This window comes from Candoia aspera, chromosome 4, assembly GCF_035149785.1.
Source record: "Candoia aspera isolate rCanAsp1 chromosome 4, rCanAsp1.hap2, whole genome shotgun sequence".
NCBI lineage: Eukaryota > Metazoa > Chordata > Lepidosauria > Squamata > Boidae > Candoia > Candoia aspera.
The window spans coordinates 37,435,560-37,458,129 of NC_086156.1; the positions used below are offsets into that span (position 1 = coordinate 37,435,560).

At 35.6% G+C, this 22,570-nt stretch overlaps 1 protein-coding gene across 2 annotated transcripts in view; it reads right to left on the minus strand.

The window, feature by feature from the left end:
- Window positions 1–18,787, minus strand: part of SATB1 (SATB homeobox 1) — a 91,373-nt gene extending 72,586 nt beyond the window's left edge. For both annotated transcript variants that reach the window (XM_063303871.1, XM_063303870.1), the window contains exons 1-6: window positions 18,105–18,787; window positions 17,121–17,221; window positions 14,443–14,678; window positions 10,877–11,053; window positions 10,266–10,392; window positions 9,419–9,542 (exon numbers count right to left, since the gene is read on the minus strand). In XM_063303871.1, coding sequence (XP_063159941.1) covers window positions 9,419–9,542; window positions 10,266–10,392; window positions 10,877–11,053; window positions 14,443–14,653 — 639 coding nt within the window. In that variant the 5' untranslated portion in view covers window positions 14,654–14,678; window positions 17,121–17,221; window positions 18,105–18,787. The remainder of the gene's footprint in view (window positions 1–9,418; window positions 9,543–10,265; window positions 10,393–10,876; window positions 11,054–14,442; window positions 14,679–17,120; window positions 17,222–18,104) is intronic.
- Window positions 18,788–22,570: the final 3,783 nt, after the last annotated feature.

Below are 22,570 nucleotides of genomic sequence, written 5' to 3' on the forward strand. Positions count from 1 at the left end.
ATTAAGTGATTTTACTATCACATAGGCTTCAGTAGATCATGTTAACTTCATCAGATATATGGAGTATCTTCGTTAATATTGTTATTAATCACTGAAAGCATTATAGGAAATTACGATTTTTTTGGGAAGGGGTTTGTTAGAACATGGAAAAGTATAAATGTTGCATTTTTACTGATTTGATTTTTTAGGAATCCTTTGGTATTGAAGAGAATGATACCAATGATATTTCTGGGAAGCAAAATTTGAAATATAGTGGAAACCATTTTAACCGAAGCCCATATATACATACATTCCAAGAGCTTTACAAGTCAAATTGCCAATGCTATTTAATGCTTTTAAGCTACCACATTTTAAAAGAGAGGGTCAGAAGGAAATCTTCTAGGAAAACAGGTGAAGAAATATTATTTGGTAGCATGGCCATTATACTAATATATGCTGATCCAAAATGGCCTATTTTCCAAGTCATTCAATTAAAAAAATGAAGTAAAACAACAATGGGCAAAGTCTAAAATTTTCTCCCTTCTGCCAGAACACACAAACACAGTCAGACACACTTCTTTTCCTGATTCATTTTTTTAAAAGCAACTAGAGTTTAAAAATTAAACCATGACAACTATCCAAGGTAAACTCTGCAACTAGAGATGGTAACATTGAACACAATTTATTCTTACTGTACCTCAGAAGGTAAAATAAGTATACCTTCAAGAGAACTGCATTTAAAAAGTATGTGAATTTTGGAGAAAAGTTACATTTAAAAAGTGTATGTTAAGGCTAAGCTGTAAATAGAGCATGTACTATATAAGGAATATTATACAGCAAAAAAGCATTTATTAAGGGTAGATGTATAGAAAAAGGTAGTGAAGTTTGGGAAAATAGTAGCACTGGGCAAAGCCTCACTCAAAAGAAGTTGCTCTGCAAAGCCTGTTAGACAAAGTCAAGCACTTCTCCTATGCAGAGCCCATACTTCCATTGGGACTGCCAGCAAAACTGCCTTTGAAGCAGCTAACTAAGCTTTCCAAGGAGAAGTCTCTAACTCAATGTTTCTCAACCTTGGCAACTTTAAGATGTGTCCACACATCTTAAAGTTGCTAAGGTTGAGAAACACTGCTCTAACACTTCAAGGTAAGGTGTTTCACTTGGGCTAACATGTTTCCTGAAACTCCTCTTTAAAATACTTTGCACAACCTTGAGAATACATACAATTTTCATATGAGAAAAATAGTGAATTTTGCTGGCTTATGAAAAAATTGTTCACTGGAAAATTAAATGAAATGGAATAAATAATATAGATGCATGGCTCTGAAACAAAGCAGATTTCCGCTGACCTTTACACCAGTGCCAACAAATACAGAAAAGAGTTTTAAAATCATTTACAGTATTGCATTTGATAAACACCTACAGCTGTCTATAGATTCTTCTACTGTCACTGCTTCAGCTAACCATCTTGTTATTCTAATAATTACAAATGTGAGAAAAGGGTAATTTGTACAGTTGTCTCTCAGTGTTTGTATAATCAAACTCGGAGGGTTAGTACTTTCACTATTGTTCAAGAATTAAAACATGAAAGGGAAGTAAATTAAGGATGCTCCATTGCTGCCTGAACCTAATCCAAGCCAGATCCAAGTTGCTGTTTGTTCAGAAAGGCAACCTGCTAGCTCTGGTTTTAACTTGGGATATCTTGGCATGTCCCTGAAGTAGATCCATGACCAGGGTAGTACTCCTGGACTCAAAACTATTGCTAAACAGGCGAGTGGTGGCCATGGTCAGGTTTGAATATACCAGTTAATGCTCTAATTCGAGTAGAAAGCACTGGCAACAGCGATTCATGTACTTATCAGTACACAACTGGTCTACTGTAACACACTCAACATAACACTGCCTTTGAAGACCGCTTAGAAACTGCAATTAGTACAAGGTCTTACCTGCTGGGAAGCTAGAGCTGCCATAATCATGTAACACCTGTACTGTGGACTTTGCATTAGATGCCGATAGTTTCAGGGCAAACCACAGTTTTGGTGTTCACCTACAAAGAACCTATATGGCTCAGGTCCTAATATTTTCAGGACCATCTTCAGAATCAACTCAGCTGCTGCACAGTTTCCAACAAAATTTGTTAATAATCTCCTATTACTGAGAACTTAAGGGAACAAAGCTTTGCACACAGTGGTTTTTTTTGCTGCAGCTCTATGTTATGGAACAACCTCCCACAGAAGTCAAATCAGCATGTACTGTAATGGCCTTCTGGAAGCTAATAAAACTGACTTTTTCAGGACAGCGTTTGGGGAATGAAGGGTGCATGCCATCTGTACTATTGTACAGTATTATTGTACTGATGTTTTGATTTTAATATTGTTTTATTATTATAAACAAGTCAATGTAGATTATGACAGTTGATAAATGAAAGAAAATGCTAACTAAATAAAATGGACTATTTAATACTACTCAATTCTTCTCAGTTCAATCCATTAAGCAAACATATGACTTTTTCATTTTAAGAAAAAACTTTCTAGTTTTCTATATTCTGGTGGTCTTCCATCCAAGTACTGATCTCAAAAAGAGATCAGCCAAGATCCACCAGGTTCTGTCACTTACTTACTACATTAGATTTAAGATAAACTAAAAATAATCATAATTATTCTCTGAATGTATCGAGTCAATTGTTTCTGTGTATTCTGTCTACTGATTAGATTAAATTCTTCAGTCCTATCTGGAAAACTGGCTAAAAAGGATGAATGAGTTCTACACCTGAACCACTGTATCTATCTCTTCTAAGTCACTTGTGCACAAAACATGGGATCTGTTGGAATATCTTTGAATTTGACTGATGGAAGAACATTCAAATGGGTTGTATTAGAGGCCTTCTTTTGATTACAGGCAATGACATTAAAAAGGTAATCTGCTATTGTGCAACTTTTCCTACCTACTTTGATAATTTTGATAATGCTTTGATAATCAGTATTTAGGCCTGAATCCCTTTGCAAACTAGTGATCCACTTATGGTCAAAGAACAAACCAAACATATTAGGAAACAATAAACTTGGTGAATACTTGTGTCAACAGAAATTAAATAAGCAACTCTTTCTTTCTATTGTTTTTATCCAGGTAGACTGAAAACTCTTCTGGAGAATTAAAGCACCAACCAAGAAATTGAACCCAAAATTCAAAATATATTACTATGCTTGAGCCTCACAGTTTGCCTTGATTGCCCCGCAATATAGTTAGAACATATCAGATTGTTAAAAAATACTCAAATTGTTTTCTAAAAAATTCAAATTATACAGTTCTTAAGAACTCAAATTGTATCTTTTCCTTTTACAAATAGTTAAACCTGGCAGATTAACTGACCCATAACTTTTGCATTAAACATTCAAATGCCACTGGGATACTGACTGCATCAAGCACAAAAGAAAGAGCCGTGATTCACAATGGACTGGCAAGGTAAGAGTTGTATGCTGACACACAAGTCAACTGTTTTATGGTAAGATACAACTACTGAGATTGTGAAGAACACACAAATATTTGTTGTTGCTGTTGCTATTGCTAATGTTATTATTATTCCACTTTTCAAGGACTCAAAATGACTATAAGCATTTGTAAAATTAAAATTAAAGAAGAGCGCTATTGTGCATGTGTGTGTCTAATCTTATATGCCTGGCTGTTCTATAACTTGAAACAAGTGACATATATTGCTCTAGAAAACAAACACATTTTCCTTATACAATAAAATTCTTTCTCCATAAATAAATGTAAAATATCAGGTCTTAGACCAGTTTGACAACAGAAACAGCTATTACTTGTTTCATCCTTCAGGCAAGTGTTGTTTTATAGCTTGATAAATGAAGAATCCTATAAAGAAAGTATGGACAGATAAGCTGTAGTATCTCAGCTATTTCCCCACCTCCTATAAGTCAATGAACTGGGAAGCAAATATAACTTCACACAGCACTTTCCCATTAAACATATATTAAATAAATTATTTATTTATTAAAGCTGATTCCAACTTGAACCACAGATTTATTTGTAGCATTGTCATAAATATTGTTATGTGATAGTTAATGCTGATCAATGAGCTATAAGTGTTCTGTTCTGCACATGGACTTTGTAATTCAAGCTGATGGTAAATATATCAAATATAAGGAAAACTGTATTATAGAAAGAAAGGGTAAGGCAATTGGAACAAGGAACATTATGAGGAATCTGTACTGACTGTATTTTATTTAGAGATTTACATTTGTTTGTTTATTCATTTTGCAAGGGTGGAGGGCTTGCAAGGTACGGTCCATGGGTCCACCACTTTACCACTCTTGTCTTTTGCAGTCTCCCTTGCTCCCAATCCAGACAACTTCACAAAGAAGGATGCCATGCATAAGGACAACAGTACTTTATTTCTTTGCTCATATCAGTGCCTGCAACCTCAGAGAAACAGCAACAGCAAAAAAGAACAAATTCAGGATGAAAGGCTGACTGTGAACTCCTTGCAGTCTTCTAGGCTTTGACAAAACTAAAATGGTGTCAGTGTTCTGTACTTTCCCTGATAGAAATAATAAAGTCAGCTGCAGATCTAGTGAAAACTCCAACTATTATTGATAGTATTTGCTTTTCTAAATAATTGTGCTAATATGAATATGGATCTGTACAATATACCCCATTTTATGTATGTACATATGTATGATATTTCTGTGACTCCTTGACCAAAGCCCTCTGGATAAAGTGTTATATACACAATGTGTTAGAAATACTACACACACAAACACACTTGCGTGCGCATGTGTGTAATCAAGATTATATACACACGCACACGTGAAATTGGTCTTATTTTAAAAACCAAACATCAGTCTATTAGAATCTCCAAAATGGGCCTTTAAGAAATCAACACAAATGGAAAGTAGATGCCAGGCAGTAGTAAAAATATTCTACAGCTGGGATGCCTCTGTGAAAAGATACTCTATTAGCATCATTACCTGGCATTAGTCGCATAGATGTGGAATGAAACAATCCTTGAGGTAAACTGTCCCCAAATTATCTGAGACTTAAATTCAGCACTTCAAATTGACATAAAAATGAGTGCAGCTAATACAGTAGTGGTAGAATAGATTCAGTAGTTAAAGCCCAATACTCTTATTTTGGACAGAGCGTCTGCAATCTTTTGAAAGACTGCTTCACATACAGCTCAGTACTCAGCTTTATGTGGATAGTTTCCAGAATATGTATGATAGGCTATCTCAGAGGGTTGCAGTAAGTGTATTAATCAAAGCTGATAACAATGTATTTCTAACAATTGACAAGGCCTCTAGTGATAACACAGTATCAGTTAGTATCCACAGTCAATATTATTCCTTTACAGTGAGTACCACCCCCACTCAACTAGGGAGACAATCCCTCACTGATTGTACCTCCATCCTGCCTGAATTTATTCTTAATTTGCCTAAATCCAATTCACTGCTATATTCTTAGAGGCTAATTTAAAACACATACTCAGCTCTACATCCAGACCTGAGGAAAGAGTGCTGGGTCCTCTGCATCTGAATAAAACCTAACTTCAATACTCAGACAGATTTCAAATTATGTATTTCACTGGCTTTAAGGTATTAACAGTACAACACTTCTATATGGCTTTCAATGAGAGTAAGTCAATTAAAAAAGAATGAAAAACACCAAAAGCAATGTACTCTTGCTTGTAAGTGGTCATCCACATTGTCAGAGCTTCTTGTAATTCCACAGCATTTTTACAGCTGCCTTCTCCAACTTGGTGCCCTCCAGATGTGTTGAATTTCAACTCCAATAATCAAGTCTTCCATCTGTCTTTCGGCTATGTTGGTTGGTAATTGTGAGAGCTGATGTCCAACACATCTAAAGGTATGAAACTGCGAAATTCTGCTTTGTAGGAATAATGGCTTTTAATTTTGATTACTTTTTCTTAAGCATACCCTACATATTGTCTACCTTAGTATGCTTCCTCCTAACATACAGGGTCCAGTCCCAGAAATTAAAATATACCTATCATACAGAAATAAAACGAACAATAGATAGAGGAAGCTGACACTGGTGCTTAGGCAAAGCTTAAATCTGCAATGAAATGAAGACTAAACTCATACTAGTAGGTAGACATTTTATTTCTCCTTCTGCTATGTCATCTTCTCCTATTTGCTCCCTTTTAGGACTGTTCTAAGACTGATAGAATGTTCTTATCAGAAGCTTGGACATTTGCAGAAGGCTTTTAAAATTAGTCTGAAGACTACTAAAATAACAAAATGCATGAAGGTAGGCAGAAAAGCTCAAAAGAATGGAGATATGATCTTTCAGTGCTTAAACAAAGGTTAATGTATGATCCACTGCATTTCAAACCCAATTTCCGAGGGCACAAAATAATCCTTTACCTCAGGTGGCTGCTTGCAGCTTATTTATTCTGCAAACAGCCAACAATCTTTAGGTCCCAAACTTGTCAGGGTAGATAATAAATGCCGCATAGGCACATGAGAATTTGTCTGAGTGCGATAGATTGTAGGCTGCTTTAGACACAGTAGCAAAAAAATACTCTTGTACAACTTGGTATGTATTACAACCATAAAAAGGGTGTTCATACATTTTTAAAAGCCATAGGAGAGTATTGGTGAAAGAAAAGAAACTAAGCTTGACCTTATAAACAAAAAGTAGAAGAATACAATTTTTATTACACTGATGGGGAAAAAGTGCTTAAAAAACACAAAAAGCAGCACAATACATGGACTATATATAAATAAGGTTTTGTTTGGTGTAAATAAAATCAGTCATTAGCTGTTATTTACTGATAAATTCCTTAGGGCTGTTAGTAAAAGCTTACATAAAGCTAAAATACATTTTTTGGCTCAAAATCTCAGATTCCAGACAAATCTGTTTTAGTTTTGGATATGTTGAAGATGGGAAATTAGTTGGCAATGGCAAGGCTTCTTAATAACTTAAGAAAGCATGATTTTAGACCCATCTCAGCCAGAGGGTTATCCTTTCTCTGTCCATGGTATTTGTGCATAAAATTATTCAAGAAGACAATAACCTTGTTTTAAAAATAGTTAATTTTTGGTACAATTCTACGCTTCATGAAACTGAAACCAGTGATACAAGCATGCAAAATGGAATGCAATCCTTTCCCAGTGATACTGGCCCAATGATACTTGGCTTCCAAAACTTGTTACAAAACATCTCACCTAAATTATTGGGGGGGAAAAAAGTATGATTTTCCAGTTTCTTGATGGCAATACCCTTCCAGAGTTGTTAGGAGTCAGGTGGTGTACAAATTGAATAAAATAAATTAATAAAACACCTAAGTACAGCAAAATTAAAATTCTCTCTTTACATAAACGCAGGATAGCATACTGGTTCTTAATGGGTGATATGTAGGCGCAAGATGAAACGCAGAAAACAATCTAGGCAGGGCACAAGGCAAATCATTGAAATGTTAAGTTTTTAAAATTTTCTGCAAATAATAATTTATATGTCTTCTGGTAAGTAATTTCCTTTTTTATTTTGCAGTTCTATACATACGTATTTCCAAGTAAACTACTGGATCAAGTGGAACCTATTTCTAAGTAAGCATGCGAATCAAATATGCACAGCATCAGGCTATCAATCTGCAGTCTTTAAAATCAGCACTAAAGGGACTACCCATGCATAGTAGCCACATTTATTTCTGACACTTGTATCACACTCTTTCTTTGGAAACCATGGTATTGCCAGGATACTTCCATTTACACACAGAACTGGATGAAACCTTGTCAAATGTAAAGGATGTAAATCTGTGACCCCAAATGAATGTTCTTGTAGAATAAGAGTTGCAAGTATATTTTTTGATTCTGACTCCTAAAGATAATAGTGATTGATTCTTACATAATAGCCACAACTAAACTCAGGTCAAAGTCTCTAGTAGGTGCATGAGCTTTTTAAATGCAAATTTTCCATCTACATGAACATTCCAAAGGAAAAAGGAAATATATCCTACATCTTGATTCCTGAAGATTCAACATTTGTTTGGATAAAAAATCCATTTATTTCAATTACATTTATTAAGAAATATGCATTTAAAGTTGCAACATTAAACATAAAAATTAAGCAATTTTTCCAACACCCAGGCAATTAAACTACTTTCTAGAAGCTGAACAATGAATAGTGTCAGAATCAAGACAAAAAGAACAAGCTGTAAATCAGGAAGTTCCAAGTGTAAATCTGTCTCCAAAATGAATTAGGTGTCCCTTAATCTTAAGCTACAACATAAGAATAAAAACATTGTCTTATTTCATGGGGCCGTAAAAGGGATTACTGTGATAAAATATATGAACTCTCTTGTTAGTTTTGAACTAATGTTATTTGCAGATCAGTAAGTATGGTTTACCACTATAAACTAATCATACCTTTCTATCTTTAAAGTCAAAATGGTCTTTCTTCTTATTGTGAAAGATACTCCCACATTTGCACAGCCAGTAAGGTAATTCATACTGCCATGCAACTTAATCTGACAATTTTGGGATGTGATTCATGATGATCTAACCATATGAAACTTTTTTACCTGCATGGTAATTCTTACAAAACAAAATTCAGGAAAGATTGATTACACTGAGAACTGGCCCACTGCACAAGAAAACAAGTGGACTGGTGATAGAAATAATAGTAGAAGCTACTTTTGGACAAATGCTTATCGTTATGCAACTCAAAATGAATTAGATAAGGGAACTATATTTACATCCTAATAATAACACATTTTCTTCAACAAAAGTTAAAATATGAAGAGGGGGGAAAACGTTGAACCTAAGAGTAAAAAAAATATTTTTGATTGAAAATATTTGTCCATGTGGAAGAGAGTACAGGAATTAAATTGTAATTATAATTTAATGCATGATCATCATTCTGTCTTAAAATCTAATAGTAGTGCATTTTAAATTGCACAATTCTCACATTTCTCCCACCAACAGTAGGAAAGAATTCAAAACATTTTTAGCAATATAGCTGAATCAGTTTCATCCATTAGGCAAAAGCTGTATATTTATTATTATATGGCTGGATTTGTTCAAATAAGTTTCTGTATAGTTGATAGTGACTCTTTACTTTTATAAGATTTTAAAATTAACCTATTTTTCATGTAACATAAAATTTCTATCCAGGAATGGTTTGACAAAGTCCATTGTTTAACTACTACAATATACACGTACCTCTGGTAAAAAATTGCAAAGCAGTTTTGACATTAAAAATTAATGAATATTCCACTTGGTATTTTTGTAAACTCTTTCACACAGGATACAATATCAAAATAGTTGACTGATGCTTAAGATACAACAATGTAAAACTATGAATTCATATTTTTGTCAAAAATTCCAATGGCAACTGTCTGCAGAAATCTCAGTTCAACATTGCCTAAGGTGTTTTATTATTTATTGAATGTTATGCTAAGTACCTGTGAAAGGGGACACTCCTTGGCCAATGAACTCTGGTTCATATCCTTCAGTAAATCCTTCAGAGCATTTCTTACTGTTGTGTGAGACCATTGTTCGGGAGGCAAGTCTTCTAGTTTAGGGCAACTATTCGAGACATTGATTAGAAAAAGGATTATTACAAGATTGCATTCTGCTGCAGAACATTCCTTGAAGACAGACAGATTTCATTCTGTGCATCAAGCAGATGCATCTGGAGATTGCTCTCAGTCTCCTGATTGTTCCGATTAGTTAATTACTTTATACAACACATCTGCTGTATTGATGCATGAATTATACATCAGCTGCATGTGGCGACTATTTTTCCATGTTACTTCTACCTTCCTGCTCTGATGCGCTTGGTAAAACAATTTAAGGTGTAATGCCTTTTCACAACTGATCATGAAAAGAATTAATATATTAGCTTCCCCCCTCTTTTAGTTACAGCGAAATTTAAAAACCTTGACTGCAACAATAAGAGTGAACAAGTCATTCTTTTTCAAAATGCACACAGATGGTGCTGTTCATGATATGCAAAAATATTTTTCTCTTAAGTAAACTTTATGTAAAATGCCTTCTTGCAATGCATCATTTAATTGACTAAAATGCTATATACTTTTAATGAGATCCCAGAAAAAAAAGCTATGAAACAGAACTATCTAAATATAAGGTTTCTACAATATTGTGGGCTGGTTTATTCCCCCCAAACTGCAGTAACAAAAGAATGTAGGGAGTATTTACAGGTTTTTTCTGCTGACTTAAGCAAATTTGGAATATTCACAATGTATCAGATTCTAATTCTTACTCAGACTTCTGCTCTATGTGACATACCTGTGCAACTGGATTTTCAGTGTGACCACATGATAAACATCCTGCAGCATGTCAGCTACTGTAGCATCAGGAGCATCTGTCACATAGGATAGAGGAACTGGGTTCCATTTCCCCACCTGGATCAGTCCTGCATCAAACAGAATGATTCCAGGAAAGCTACATCAGCAATGTTAAGAAATTAGGTAAAAGAATATATCAATATAAAAAATTTTGTAAATAAATGAACTTTCATCTTAAATTCACTGTCTCTCTAGTATTTTTTTCTCTCTCTTGCAATAAGAATTAATAAATAGACTTATATAAAACATAAACAATGCCCTACAGTTTCTTATTCTTTTGCACACTATGGGCACATAAATTTCTCAGTAAACAACAGAAAGAGAGGTTTAGTCCTAGAATAAAGTTGAATTTTTCAACAGCTCTTCTGGTGGAAAATGCTTTAAATTGTCCTCTTTGTACCCAGTTACACATATGGTTAATGCTGCCTCTTCCACTGAAACTTCTTGAAAACGAAGTCATACCTCAACATCTCCCATGAATAAAATAAATAGCTATAAAAATGGATCTAAACAAAATTTGAACTATGTTGCAATTTATCATGACATATTTACCTTTTGCCTGGGCAGCAGAGCTATGAGAATATCCAAGTGATAATAATGCCATTTCAATCAGCTGGTTGAATAACATGTCCTTCCTTACTAAAACAAATTCTGCATGTTCTTCCTTGCAATCATACTCAATGGAGTTTTCATAATGTTCCACAACACAGAAAACTGGAAGCATGGTTCCTATAAGATAATAATGTTAAGAAATCAAAACTTGCACAGTACTTACATGTACTTTCTGAATGGACTACTAAAGGATTATTACACAGCTGAACTACTGACAACAGTAGTTTTTGCAAGACGTAGGAAACATCACAAAAGCATTTCATAAAGAGTGCAAAAGGTCTTAGTCTGCTGAGGAATTCAATACAGATTTATATAAAGAATAAGATTGCTTTCAGAGAAATAACCCTAGTTGTTCATAACCTGTTTGATTAGTTGTGAAAACCTTAAGTATAACTACTTAAACACACACTGCAGAAAACTTCAGAGCAAGCCACTGCAATGTAATTTACATAATCCTATTTACAATGAAATTTCTTTGGCAGTACCCAAACTACTACAGAAATTACAGAATTAGCGGTACTCATAAAATATCACCTTGATCTCACTGTTCTTCAAATTTTTATAGTCAGAAAATAGTCAAAAAGCCAATCTAATCTTAGCTAACTTATGGATTGCAGTAACAAGACAAAGCTGCATATAGAAGAAACATGTTTTGAAAAGCTAATCACTTTAAATTTACTATAGCCCAAGTTACTATTGTTTTTTATTCTCTCTCTCTCTCTCTCACTTTATGAGTCACACTGAATTCAACAGGTCTTACTTCTAAGTAGACATGTTGTGCATGGATACTCTTTTATTTTTTAATAAAGCGTTCTGCTATATCTATAGGTCCGGAACATTTTTCGTATAAATTTCAAGGAACTATTCACACATAATTGTATGATTCTACTGAATGAACAGTTTAAAAATCAAGTATCTCAGCACAATTATGGAAGTGTCACTGAAACAATTTAGGTCCTTTACGCATGAGAATATTGGTGACTCTTGCAAAGTAATATTTACTTTTAGCTAGAAATAAAAATGAAATTGTCCATTCAAGTATTATTTGCTACTATTTGAACAGTACATGTGAATTACAACATGGATTTAAATATAGAGCATAGTAAGTAAAACTAACAACTACATGAAACCAAGTTAACAATAATACTTTTACTATCTTCACTGGAGCAGATTAACCATCTTAACTGTCAAGGACTGAAATAGTTAAAACAGCTGTCCCAAGGTATAAATGATGGCAAAGGTCCCTCTAGTAGGGTACCTAATATCACCAATTAGTCTTACAACATTAATGCCTCTGTAATCACTGCGCTCTACATCTGTAGAAGTCATCTAATCCTATAAAGGCACATAACACCTACCAACCTGTCAACGCAATTCACTGATGAATTCCTTCCTTCATTTGTATTGTAGAAGAGGACAATGTAAAACACAATTTTATCTACATCTGTAGTCAGTCTCTTGCAAACCAACCTCTCTACACTTGCTTGCGAAACTGTTCAAATTCTCTAGTTTGTTAAACAAACTCAGCATGAAACACATGCCTAAACGCTTGCCAATATTTTACATCTCATAGCAATTAATATCAGAAAAAAATCACCAGACAAATATCACAATATAAATTGGTAACTTATTCCTTCATTTCTTTTCAGAGGTTTGATAAGCTCTCACCTATCACAACCAGAACAGAACAAGGAGGCTAAGGATTTAATTTATTATTATAAGCCTAACTGCAAAATATTCACTAATTCACTTCATACTTCATATACTTCAGAAATACAATATTGTATCTGCTTATGTTATCCTTTTCTTGCACTGACTTAAAAACAAAAGAAAATGCATTACTAAAAAGCAAAAAAGAGAGAGAGTAATACGTCTCAACTAAAATGAGAACCTGTCTCCACTAGGATAAGTATGCTATACTTATATATGATATTGTAATGGCAAAGCTTTCTTGATTCTTGTAGCTTGCCAAGTTGTTGATCACTCAAGTACTTAGCAAGACAGTGCAGCAACTTCATAACCTTCTAGTATTAAAGGGGAAAGTACTGGTCAGTGTTCAATGCTAAAAATATAGTATGATTTAAACCTGAAAGCAATGTCAGAGGATTTGCTGAAGGTTTATGAGTCTATGTAAACAGAGTGTCTGCCATAAGGAGCAGAGAAGTCTGTTGAATCCCTGTCTAAAACTGTCCTGGCATTAAAGTTTGCTGTGCAAATATCACATAATACCAGACACAGCTGAAATCTCCTATTTAGGAATTTATGGAACTTATATGTTTACAGGCGTCAGAAAGTCCTTTTTACATAGCCTCAGTGCTTCAAAGTACAATATTAATGCACTCTGTTTAAAAAGCAGCAATAAATTATATTTTTAATGCCTTACCCTTGGCTTTCTTAAGATGCATACATTCTTGGCAAACAATCAATAAATAGGGTAATCATGAGCAGAGGCCAAAGAATTTGCTGAAGTGCTGTTTTTCCATTTTTAATAGATACAAATCTAAACAATACGGACTGCTCTGTCTGTTCACTCTAAGATCAATATATTCTTTGTTTTCGCCAATCCAAGGAAAAAGTAAATAATTGTATGGTGAATGTTATGCATCACAATGGAAGCCAGTGCCTTCTACCTTCGTGTGTTTAATTGTCTTGGTTTAGCAAATGCAAGAAATCTGACTTAGAAACATGTACCAGTTATACTGAGGAAAGGAGTATTAAAATGAATTTGAAATTATATATAGCATATTTTGATTAAATTACCATGGGTTCTGTTTATGATCCAAAAAGATCATGTATACTATTAATTTTACTTCAACAGAATTGTAACACAAACAACAGCCATGGACACACACACGCCGCATCAGTCACTGGCTCTAAAAGCTTTTTTCTTGTGAGAATGTCTAATTACAGCAAACCAGTCACTGAACAATATGACACCCAAGTTGTTCATTGCTCAGTAATGAATTGTACTTAAGGAAATAAAGTGCGAAAAATTGTCATCATAAAGGAGTTTTCCACAGAACACCAAAAAAGCTTTACATTACTTTCTTGAAGCCAGCTAGCAAATGCTTCAGAGATGTTGACCTTCCAATTTTGGATTTTTGTCAAGAGCAGATAGAAGTAGAAATTGGGCTATTTCAAGAACCTTCTTATTCATTCACATGCTATAAAAGTCTTTTGCAATTCACACACAGACGCCTACAAAATGAGTTTATAGCAAGACTTATCTTGATTAGTAGTGTTATTTCTTTTCAATGAGAAAAATAATCAGAAAGTATGGAAGTTTTTTTCTATTAAAAAGACTCCACCCTGAAAAACAAGATGCTCCACCAGGCATAAATTCGGTCTTCCAAGTACCATTTCCATTAGATTTAAGAATGCAATATTTGTAGAATAAAGATGTCATTGTGAAGTACACATTATACACAAACTTGAAAGTAGGTTTCTTCTAAGACATTTTATATTATTTAAAAATTAATGTTTCATATTGAGAATTATAGTGTTACCTTTTCTAGTTTGTGTTTTCATCAGGTGTCCAGAGTGTTTTAAAGGCACTCCTTGCATTTTAGTTCCTGTACTTCCAAGTCTTCCTCTTCCTAATGGGCTCCCATTCTGCTCCAAGCGGGCAATTTTGGCTGGTGGACCCTTCGGATCGCTTACATTGTTAGACATTTCTGAATGTTCTTTCCCCTGAGTTGTCTCGTTCAAATGATCCATACTCAGTCCCGCCTCTAAAGATCACCTGCCATGATTTAAAAAAAATATATATGTGTTGTATACGCGTGCGTAATTTTGTGTAGGCAGCTTTACACATGTACATAATACATCTGTATAGCATGTTCACATAATGTTAAATGTTTCTTAAAGAAAAATGTATTTGTAGGAAAGTTGCTTAACTGTCAAAGCTATCAGGACATTTCAATACTTTTTTTAGCCCATTATATACATGGATATATGGACTTTGTATCCTAGAAATCATTAGTGACAGTTGCATGTATATTTAGTAGCATTCACAGAGTAATATACCCATTGCTACAAATTTCTTATGTACAAATTCTAAGATTATGAGCTTAATACGATTTCCTCAAATTACCAAAATATTTCAGTTCAATTAATAGAAATCTTCGATTGTTTAACTTCTCAAGAAATAAAGGGACTTAAAAATTAGCTAGGCATTCAATAGATTAAACTAGGAATATGAGATTTTCTTTATGTGATCTTTTAATGAAGTCTCATATACTAACTTGGAATTCGTAAAAAGAATTGTTCTATCGTTAAAGGTAATTCAGTGTCAGAAAAGATTAAACACTTATTTTCCCATAGCAACATGTGAGATTCTAGGTCACCCAAGTCACCATATAAATGTCATACGTGGAAGCCTCTTTAAACCCTCATAACTTTCTTTGGTATCCAGCTGAAAATCTTTCAAACCTATTAAACCTTTTGATGAATTTTTGAATACTGACAGATTTGTATTATCAGACTAAACAAAAACGGTTAGCCTAAGTACTATAATTCAATACTGCTTTCCAATTCTGTGATTTTTTTACTATGATTGTTTTTGTAGTACAACACATACACAGTAACCATTAACTACTATGATACAGAAACAGAGTGCTTCTGATTATTAAAAATTATATTAAGAAATTTGTTTATATGCTTATTGTGAACAGATATTTGCTTTACAATAGAGGGTCTGCTACCCTTTCTAAGATTTAATCACAGTACCTGCTCTATTATATATGCAGTATGAACTCTAGGAGCAGGTGACCAGTCATTTATGAAGCAGTACTTACATAATTAAGTATGAACACTATCACTATGGGTGGGAGTGGTGGGGATTACACAGGAGAAACAACATTAATCCATTAACAAATAATGTTTTAAGGTAAATATATCCCCCTTTTTTCAGCTCTGAAAATCTGGTAAGATTTTCATTTTAGTGATGCTGCTGTATTCTCACTGAAAATTTGTTCCTTACTTATTCGTATCTGCTCTGTATTTCATTATAAAAACAACAACACTGTTAATCTTAAGGGTTAGCTGCATCCTTAAGAATGCCAACTGAATAACTATAAAGTTTAGAATATAACGGTTATTTATCCTTGCACTCTAGGGTGACATGCTGAGAATCAAAGGTTTACCATTGATTGTGGTCCCATCTGTTTTTGGTTATGAGTCTCATTAAGAATAAATATGCCTACTTTAATCACTTTTTTTAATCAAGATTATTCTTTTTCATTACATTAACTGCTATTTAACCCAAAACTGCATATCTAAATCACCAACATCTACTGGATCCTTGGTAGTACTTCATCAAAACACATCTAACATCCATGCTTTTCTTTCATTCATTTGAAATTAGTTGAGGGGCCAAAAATATCTTGAACTGGAAGATTACTGCCACTTTTTTACAACTTAAAACTCTAACATTTTGTTTAAATAGTTAACACATATTCCCCTCAGGTCATAACCAATGAACAAAGGTTATAAGCTAACAATTCATTTTAAATACAGTATAGTGACTAAAAACACTGAATTGGTCATATCCACTCTCTCTACACTGTTTAGCTCAATCATCTTGCACAAAGATGTATAATGCAAAGCAAAAATATGTGCACATAAAACACCTGATTTACTAATTTAAACTCTTACATTCAAGGCTAAAGTTCAACAAAGCTTCCCTCCATCTGAAATAGCAATGAGGTATACTCAACATGATTTGCCTGTGACAGCTCCATGAAGTTAATTATTATCTTTGGAGATGACAGGGAGAAGAGTTTCAGTTGGTTTCATGTTCAAGCATTTGTTCTGTGATACAAGTTTTTAGAAGAAGGAATAGCACTGCATATGTTCATTATTATAGAGGAAGATGACATTCTAAATATTTTGTGAGTGGAATTCAGTTGTTAGAGATATGGTTCTGCAAGCAGAAGTGACTACTGTATCTTCAATACTTTGAGACTTAGCTCCCTCCCCTTTCTCTTTATCCCCTCCTCCTTTCTCCGATAAAACCCCTTAATCACATTTAAGAGAGGCTCTCTTCTTATCCATTCCATATGGCTGTGATAATCCAGGCCAAGCTTTCACTGTGACCTTTTAAAGAGACAAAGAAGCAAAACACTATCTAGAAACAGGAAGACTGCAGTTTGAGCGAAATTTCATAAAAAGACCTGAAACTCACCACTTCAAAACTTGACAGCATATAAATAATGGAAACAAAGGAGATTTCCTTTGCAGACCGATGTCTTGAAGGAGGAGGAGGAGGATGATGATTTCTAATTCCTTTTAGTAAAAACAAAAATAAAATAAAATAAACTGAAGGATACTTCGTCCCCAAAATTCTATTTTCTTAGGAAGGTAAAAGGAAAATATATAAGCCAAGCATAGCAGCCATTGGTGGGAAGCAATAACAGAAACCGAAAGAGAGAGAGAGAGAGAGAGAGAGAAAAGTACTAGTATATTTACTGAAAAATGTGGGCTTTGCAATAATAGGGGATGATGAGAAAGGGAAATAACATTACTAATCATGATATTTAAATAAACATAATGCTGACAATTATGTAGCAGAGCATTTATTTTAAAAAACAACAGTGAAGCTCAGGTTAGGCATGACCTGTCTAAGTCTGAACAGAGAAAAAAAGAAGAGAAAAGGATAGTAGTCAGGTAGCTTTTCTATCTGACACTTTAGAAAGCAGAAAACCTAGTGAGTTTTCTGTTTATAATTATTTTTCTAATAAGCTATAACAGAGATACAAAAGAAAGAAAAGAAAGAAAATACAGCTGAAGACATTCCTTCTTCCCACCAAAAAAAAAAAAACCTAACCTGAAAACTTTCTGCACAAAGCTTCACAGAAAAGAAACACAATAAAAACATTGAAGGCTACAGAAAAGTAGAAACCAAAGGCACAAACACTTAGTTTCACTATCGCCCTTGCTGTTTATTATTATTATTTTGTAATGCAGAGAATCTCTCCTTTCTTATTTACCCGGAGAGACGGGGGGGGGGGGTGAGCGGAAGGAAATACAATCACCCCCAAAAGTAAAACAAAAAACAAGAACCTTCAGTTGGGAGAAAATTAAAAATAATATACTTAGGAAGAGTTAAGCAAAATCAAGGTTAGGGACAAGAGACGAGGGGTGAGAAAAAAAAGGGAAATCAGGTTACCAAAAAACAATATAAATTAATCCTGTGAGATTTCAAATTCTTGTTGTCCCTCGGCTGGCTATAACTGTAATTTAGGCCGGTTTGGTGGTTGTTGCTGGATGTTACAGGGCTGTGTGTGTGTGCGCGTGTGGGTCCCCCGGACGCAGCTTGGCTTGCTCGCTCTCGCCCTCTCTCCCTCTCGCTCGCTCTGTCCCCATTAAATTATTAGTTGACTCATCACTCCTCCTCCTGCTCCAGCTCCTGCCGCCGCCGTCCCTCGCTCCTGCGCCTTCCTCTTTTCCTCTCCGCTATTGCTTTCTGCTGCCGCTGCCGCTGCTGTTGCTGCTGCTGCTGCTTCTTCCTCCTCCTCCTCCTCCTCCTCATTTTAATACAAAATAACACGGAGGGCTACCGGCTTTTTTTTTTTTTTTAAAAGAGAGATACAGTTCAAGACAGTAGGAGGACGCAGCCTCCCTCCTGCTGCCTGGAGCTCTTCCCCGGCGGCCCCAGATCATCCGACGCGCCGTCCTGGGAGGGAGAGACAGACAAGCAGGAGGAGGTGGTGGCGGCGTAAATCGATGCGCGTGGGGGGGGAGTGAGGGAGAGGATGGAAGAAAGGGCATCTAGAAGGGGTGGAAATGGGAATTGGATTAAAAAGGGGGCTGGAGGGTTAAGGCAGAAGGGGGAGGGGGTTAAAACCAGAAAGCCGGAGGTGGGGGGGGAGACGAAGGGAGGGGAAAGAGAGAGCCGAGGGGGGTGCGATTTCCGGCACAGGGCGCGCAAGAATTTGTAATCAGCTTGATTAGTGTGAGGCGGCTGTGCATTTATTACACACAATACCCAGAATAACAGGGAGCAATGCGAGCGAGCGAGATGCCGCTGGCAGGGGCACTGGGTAATCGCGCAGCGTACGCAGAGCGGTCTGACGGCAGGGACAGGCCAAAACAGAAGCAGCAGTAGCGACTTCCTGATAAAGCCGGCGAGAGGGGGCGCCCAGGGGCTGAAAGGGCGGCAGAGGGGAGAATCCGGGGACGGGCAGAGAAAAGCAAGCTTGAAGTCCCCATAACCCCCAAGCAGGCACATACACAGCGCCTTCTTCAGTACTAGCGGGACAGCAGCCACGACTGAAACGGGATAGGGGTAAGGGCGCACCCGCACGCGTTGCCGAAGGCGAATGGAAGCAAACTCCGTCCTCGCTTGGCACTCCCGCGGGGTAGCGCACCCAACAGACTTAGAAACAAAGTGGGACTCGAAAGAACGTGGGCATCTGTGCAGGCAGAAAGATCTACCGAGGTGGGGGATGGAGAGCAGGTGCACATAAAGCGCAGGAGCATATGGCTGGCAGTCAGGGTTCCTTAGCGAGGGAGAAGCAGGATGGAGCGCGCGTCGGAATACTCTGCTGGCGAGAAGGAAGGGGGAAGACCTTAATTGCCGCAGCTGAAACTAACCACGCATATATATGCACACGAGCAGCACCCTTAGCCATTTCAGTTGCCCCTGTACCACCTTTGGACGTAACCCTTGAATAGACAAATGGAAATGCTACCTGTTTTAAGATTGCCATGAGTTTCATTACAGGAAAGTACTTCTGCACATGCACAAGTTGCACTCCATGGTTTTCTTAAGTCTGGTTGTGCATTTGTCGAAGGCATAAGATAATATTAATCCTGAACGAAGCCCATATAGTAGTGGTAACCTGCTCCAATAACCTATGGTTGAGCATTATGCAATTTCCCAAGGATACACTAATGTATCATCTTGCGTATTATATGTGCAAGAAACTCAGTAATAAAAACGGAAAAATGTATATTTTAACCTAAATGTATTCATTTGAATGTCAGTCAAAATAATTACAATAGGTCTTATTTCCTGTGTTGTTTCCATTGAAATCTTACTGCATTACATAGGAAAAATTGGGCAGGGGTTCACAGATGTTCAGATCTCTGACACAGGTTTGTTGCAGCCAAGTTCACACAGACAAAAATGTCAATTTGGCAAACTCTATATGGCTGCACTGTTTTTTTAAGAAAGGAGAACTTATAGTGAAAATAAATGTAAGATAGCTCAATAGAATAGTATTGTAGGACTTTTGCCAATTCTTTGCAGTGCTGCACTGAAGTGTACCATCCTTATGGGGAACAATTGAGAATGAATAACAGTGCAAAGACAGCATGGAAATGGACAGCCATAACCATCCTGAATAATCTGAAGTACTTTATACTGCTTGCTTTTATTTATGGGATATAAAAATAACAAACACCCAATTATATAAATATTAGGTCTACAGCAGGCTGAAGCAGTCTTTCTGCAACCAGAGGCTGCATTTAAAAAAGTCTTGCCTGAGAAGACTGTATGAACTGGACGCCACAACATCAATTCAATGCATTTTTTTCTTTTAATTTTGGGTTTTTAAAATCTTTTATAGCTATTATAAGTCTATTTGACATACATACTTAATGTATGTTTCCATCATACTACTCCTTTTCAGGATAAGCAGTGTTATCCTGTTCTGCGAAGTGCAGAAAAAGAATAAGTAAATTAAAGCAGAAGATAAAAAGAAATCTTAAAAAAGTTTAACAAAATTATTTCCCATGAAAGATCAGCAGTAAATTACACCACCATTATCCAGAACTTAATTCCATTTTTTTGTGGTGCAGCTTGTCACTGGGGTCCCATGGGTTACCCTCATTTAGTCTATGTAGTATAGCATTCATCAACCTGGAACCTTAGATATGTGAACTTCATTTTCCAGCATTCTCAGCAATGACCATGATGTTTAGGAAATTTGCGAGTTGAAATCCACACATCTGGAGGTTACCCAAAATGGAAAAACAGCTGTAATGTACATCAATCATTTTAACACATTGAAAGTTAGAAAGAGAGTGAGCCTGCCACAGTACCCCATCTTGGAAAGACACCAATCATGATATGGGACAGCAAAGTACTGCAGGTGCTAATTCATTTGCAACTGTAATAATTATAAAAATGAATAGTACAGTGAATATGCTGTATCAGGTAAGAAGCAAATCACACTGGCAGAAAGGAAAAAACAAGTCTACACAAACTATTATGATAGGTGCTTTTTTACAAATCTGATAGAAAATATACTGGCTGTGATCCAGAAGCTAGTTAAGGAAGACAACGTGAATTAAAATCTCACTCTCTGGATCTTTAGCCTAGGTACAGAAGCTTAATTGGTTTCTGGATGTATGTAACAAATGTCTATAACTAGCAGAAATTACTATTCTCCTTTTCAAATGCAAATACAGTTCTTTAAAAAAAGTGGGCTGTCATGTGAAGGTGTTTTCTTAAATAGACAATGGGGAGGTAAATTTTTCTTCAGAAAAAACACTGAAAACTTCGAAAAAAGAAACAGTACAAATTAGCAAATGTTTTTAAAGTGTATTAAACACATGTATCTTTGTATAATACCAAAACAAAGCATCGAAGGTACACAGTTACATAGGCTGGCATCTACTGAAGTAAACACAAATACCATAGAGTGTGCAGAAAATGGTAATGGGGTGAAATACATAAAATATTTATAGCAGACAGCAACGCACAGAATATATTACTATATTAGAAATAAAGAGTATGATGCTTGAAACAACAGAGTTATTTGAAAGACCAGCTGAGCATAGAAGTTAACATTCAGCTTGTCTGTGCACATACAAATATCAATGTAGAATTAATGCAGCACATTTCTCATATGTATCTTCATAATCAGTGTCTCTAACTTGAAATAACTTCATGTGTGAAACAGCCACCAGAGATCAAACACTGTAAGGTTTCATACTAAGTGTTATTTGAAACACAATTTTCAACTGAGGCACTTCAACTACCAACCTATTTGTAAATGTATGTAAGAATCAGTCACGAATGTGCACTTACTAAAATCAGAAGGCTCCCCTGGAAATCAGTGTCACCACTTCAAAATAACTAGGCACAGACTACAGCTTACTCACTTTAAAACAACTGCTTAAGAGAGACTAAGGAGGGCAGCTTGACTATAGGTTATAAGGGAAGGCATTATCTGTGCACTTAAGATATTTCACTTTTTCTGCATGAGTGGTGTGAACCACAAACCATATGTTTCAGAAAAATCCCAAAGGCTTAAAATGAGACGTCAAAAATGTTTAAAACATAAGCAACTATACGAATCATTGAAGCTGTAACAGGTGTGTCCAAAATGTGTTGGGACCAATGGCTAGGCTGGTGAAAATTTTGTGAGTTGTAATATTAACATATTTGGAGGACTCCAGTTTGGTTTAAATTCTTTCATAGTATAATATGCAAACCAGTTAGAACAATCCAAGTTTATAACATAAATAATCTCTGGCCCATACTGGATAGAATTCCATGCATATGAAATACAGTTATAATGTATGTACAAAGTACATGCAAATACCAGAAGTGGTGACAAGCAATTATATCAATTTTCTTCTTTCAAAGTAGCTTTATTTGGTAGTTTTTAATTTTTTTAAAAT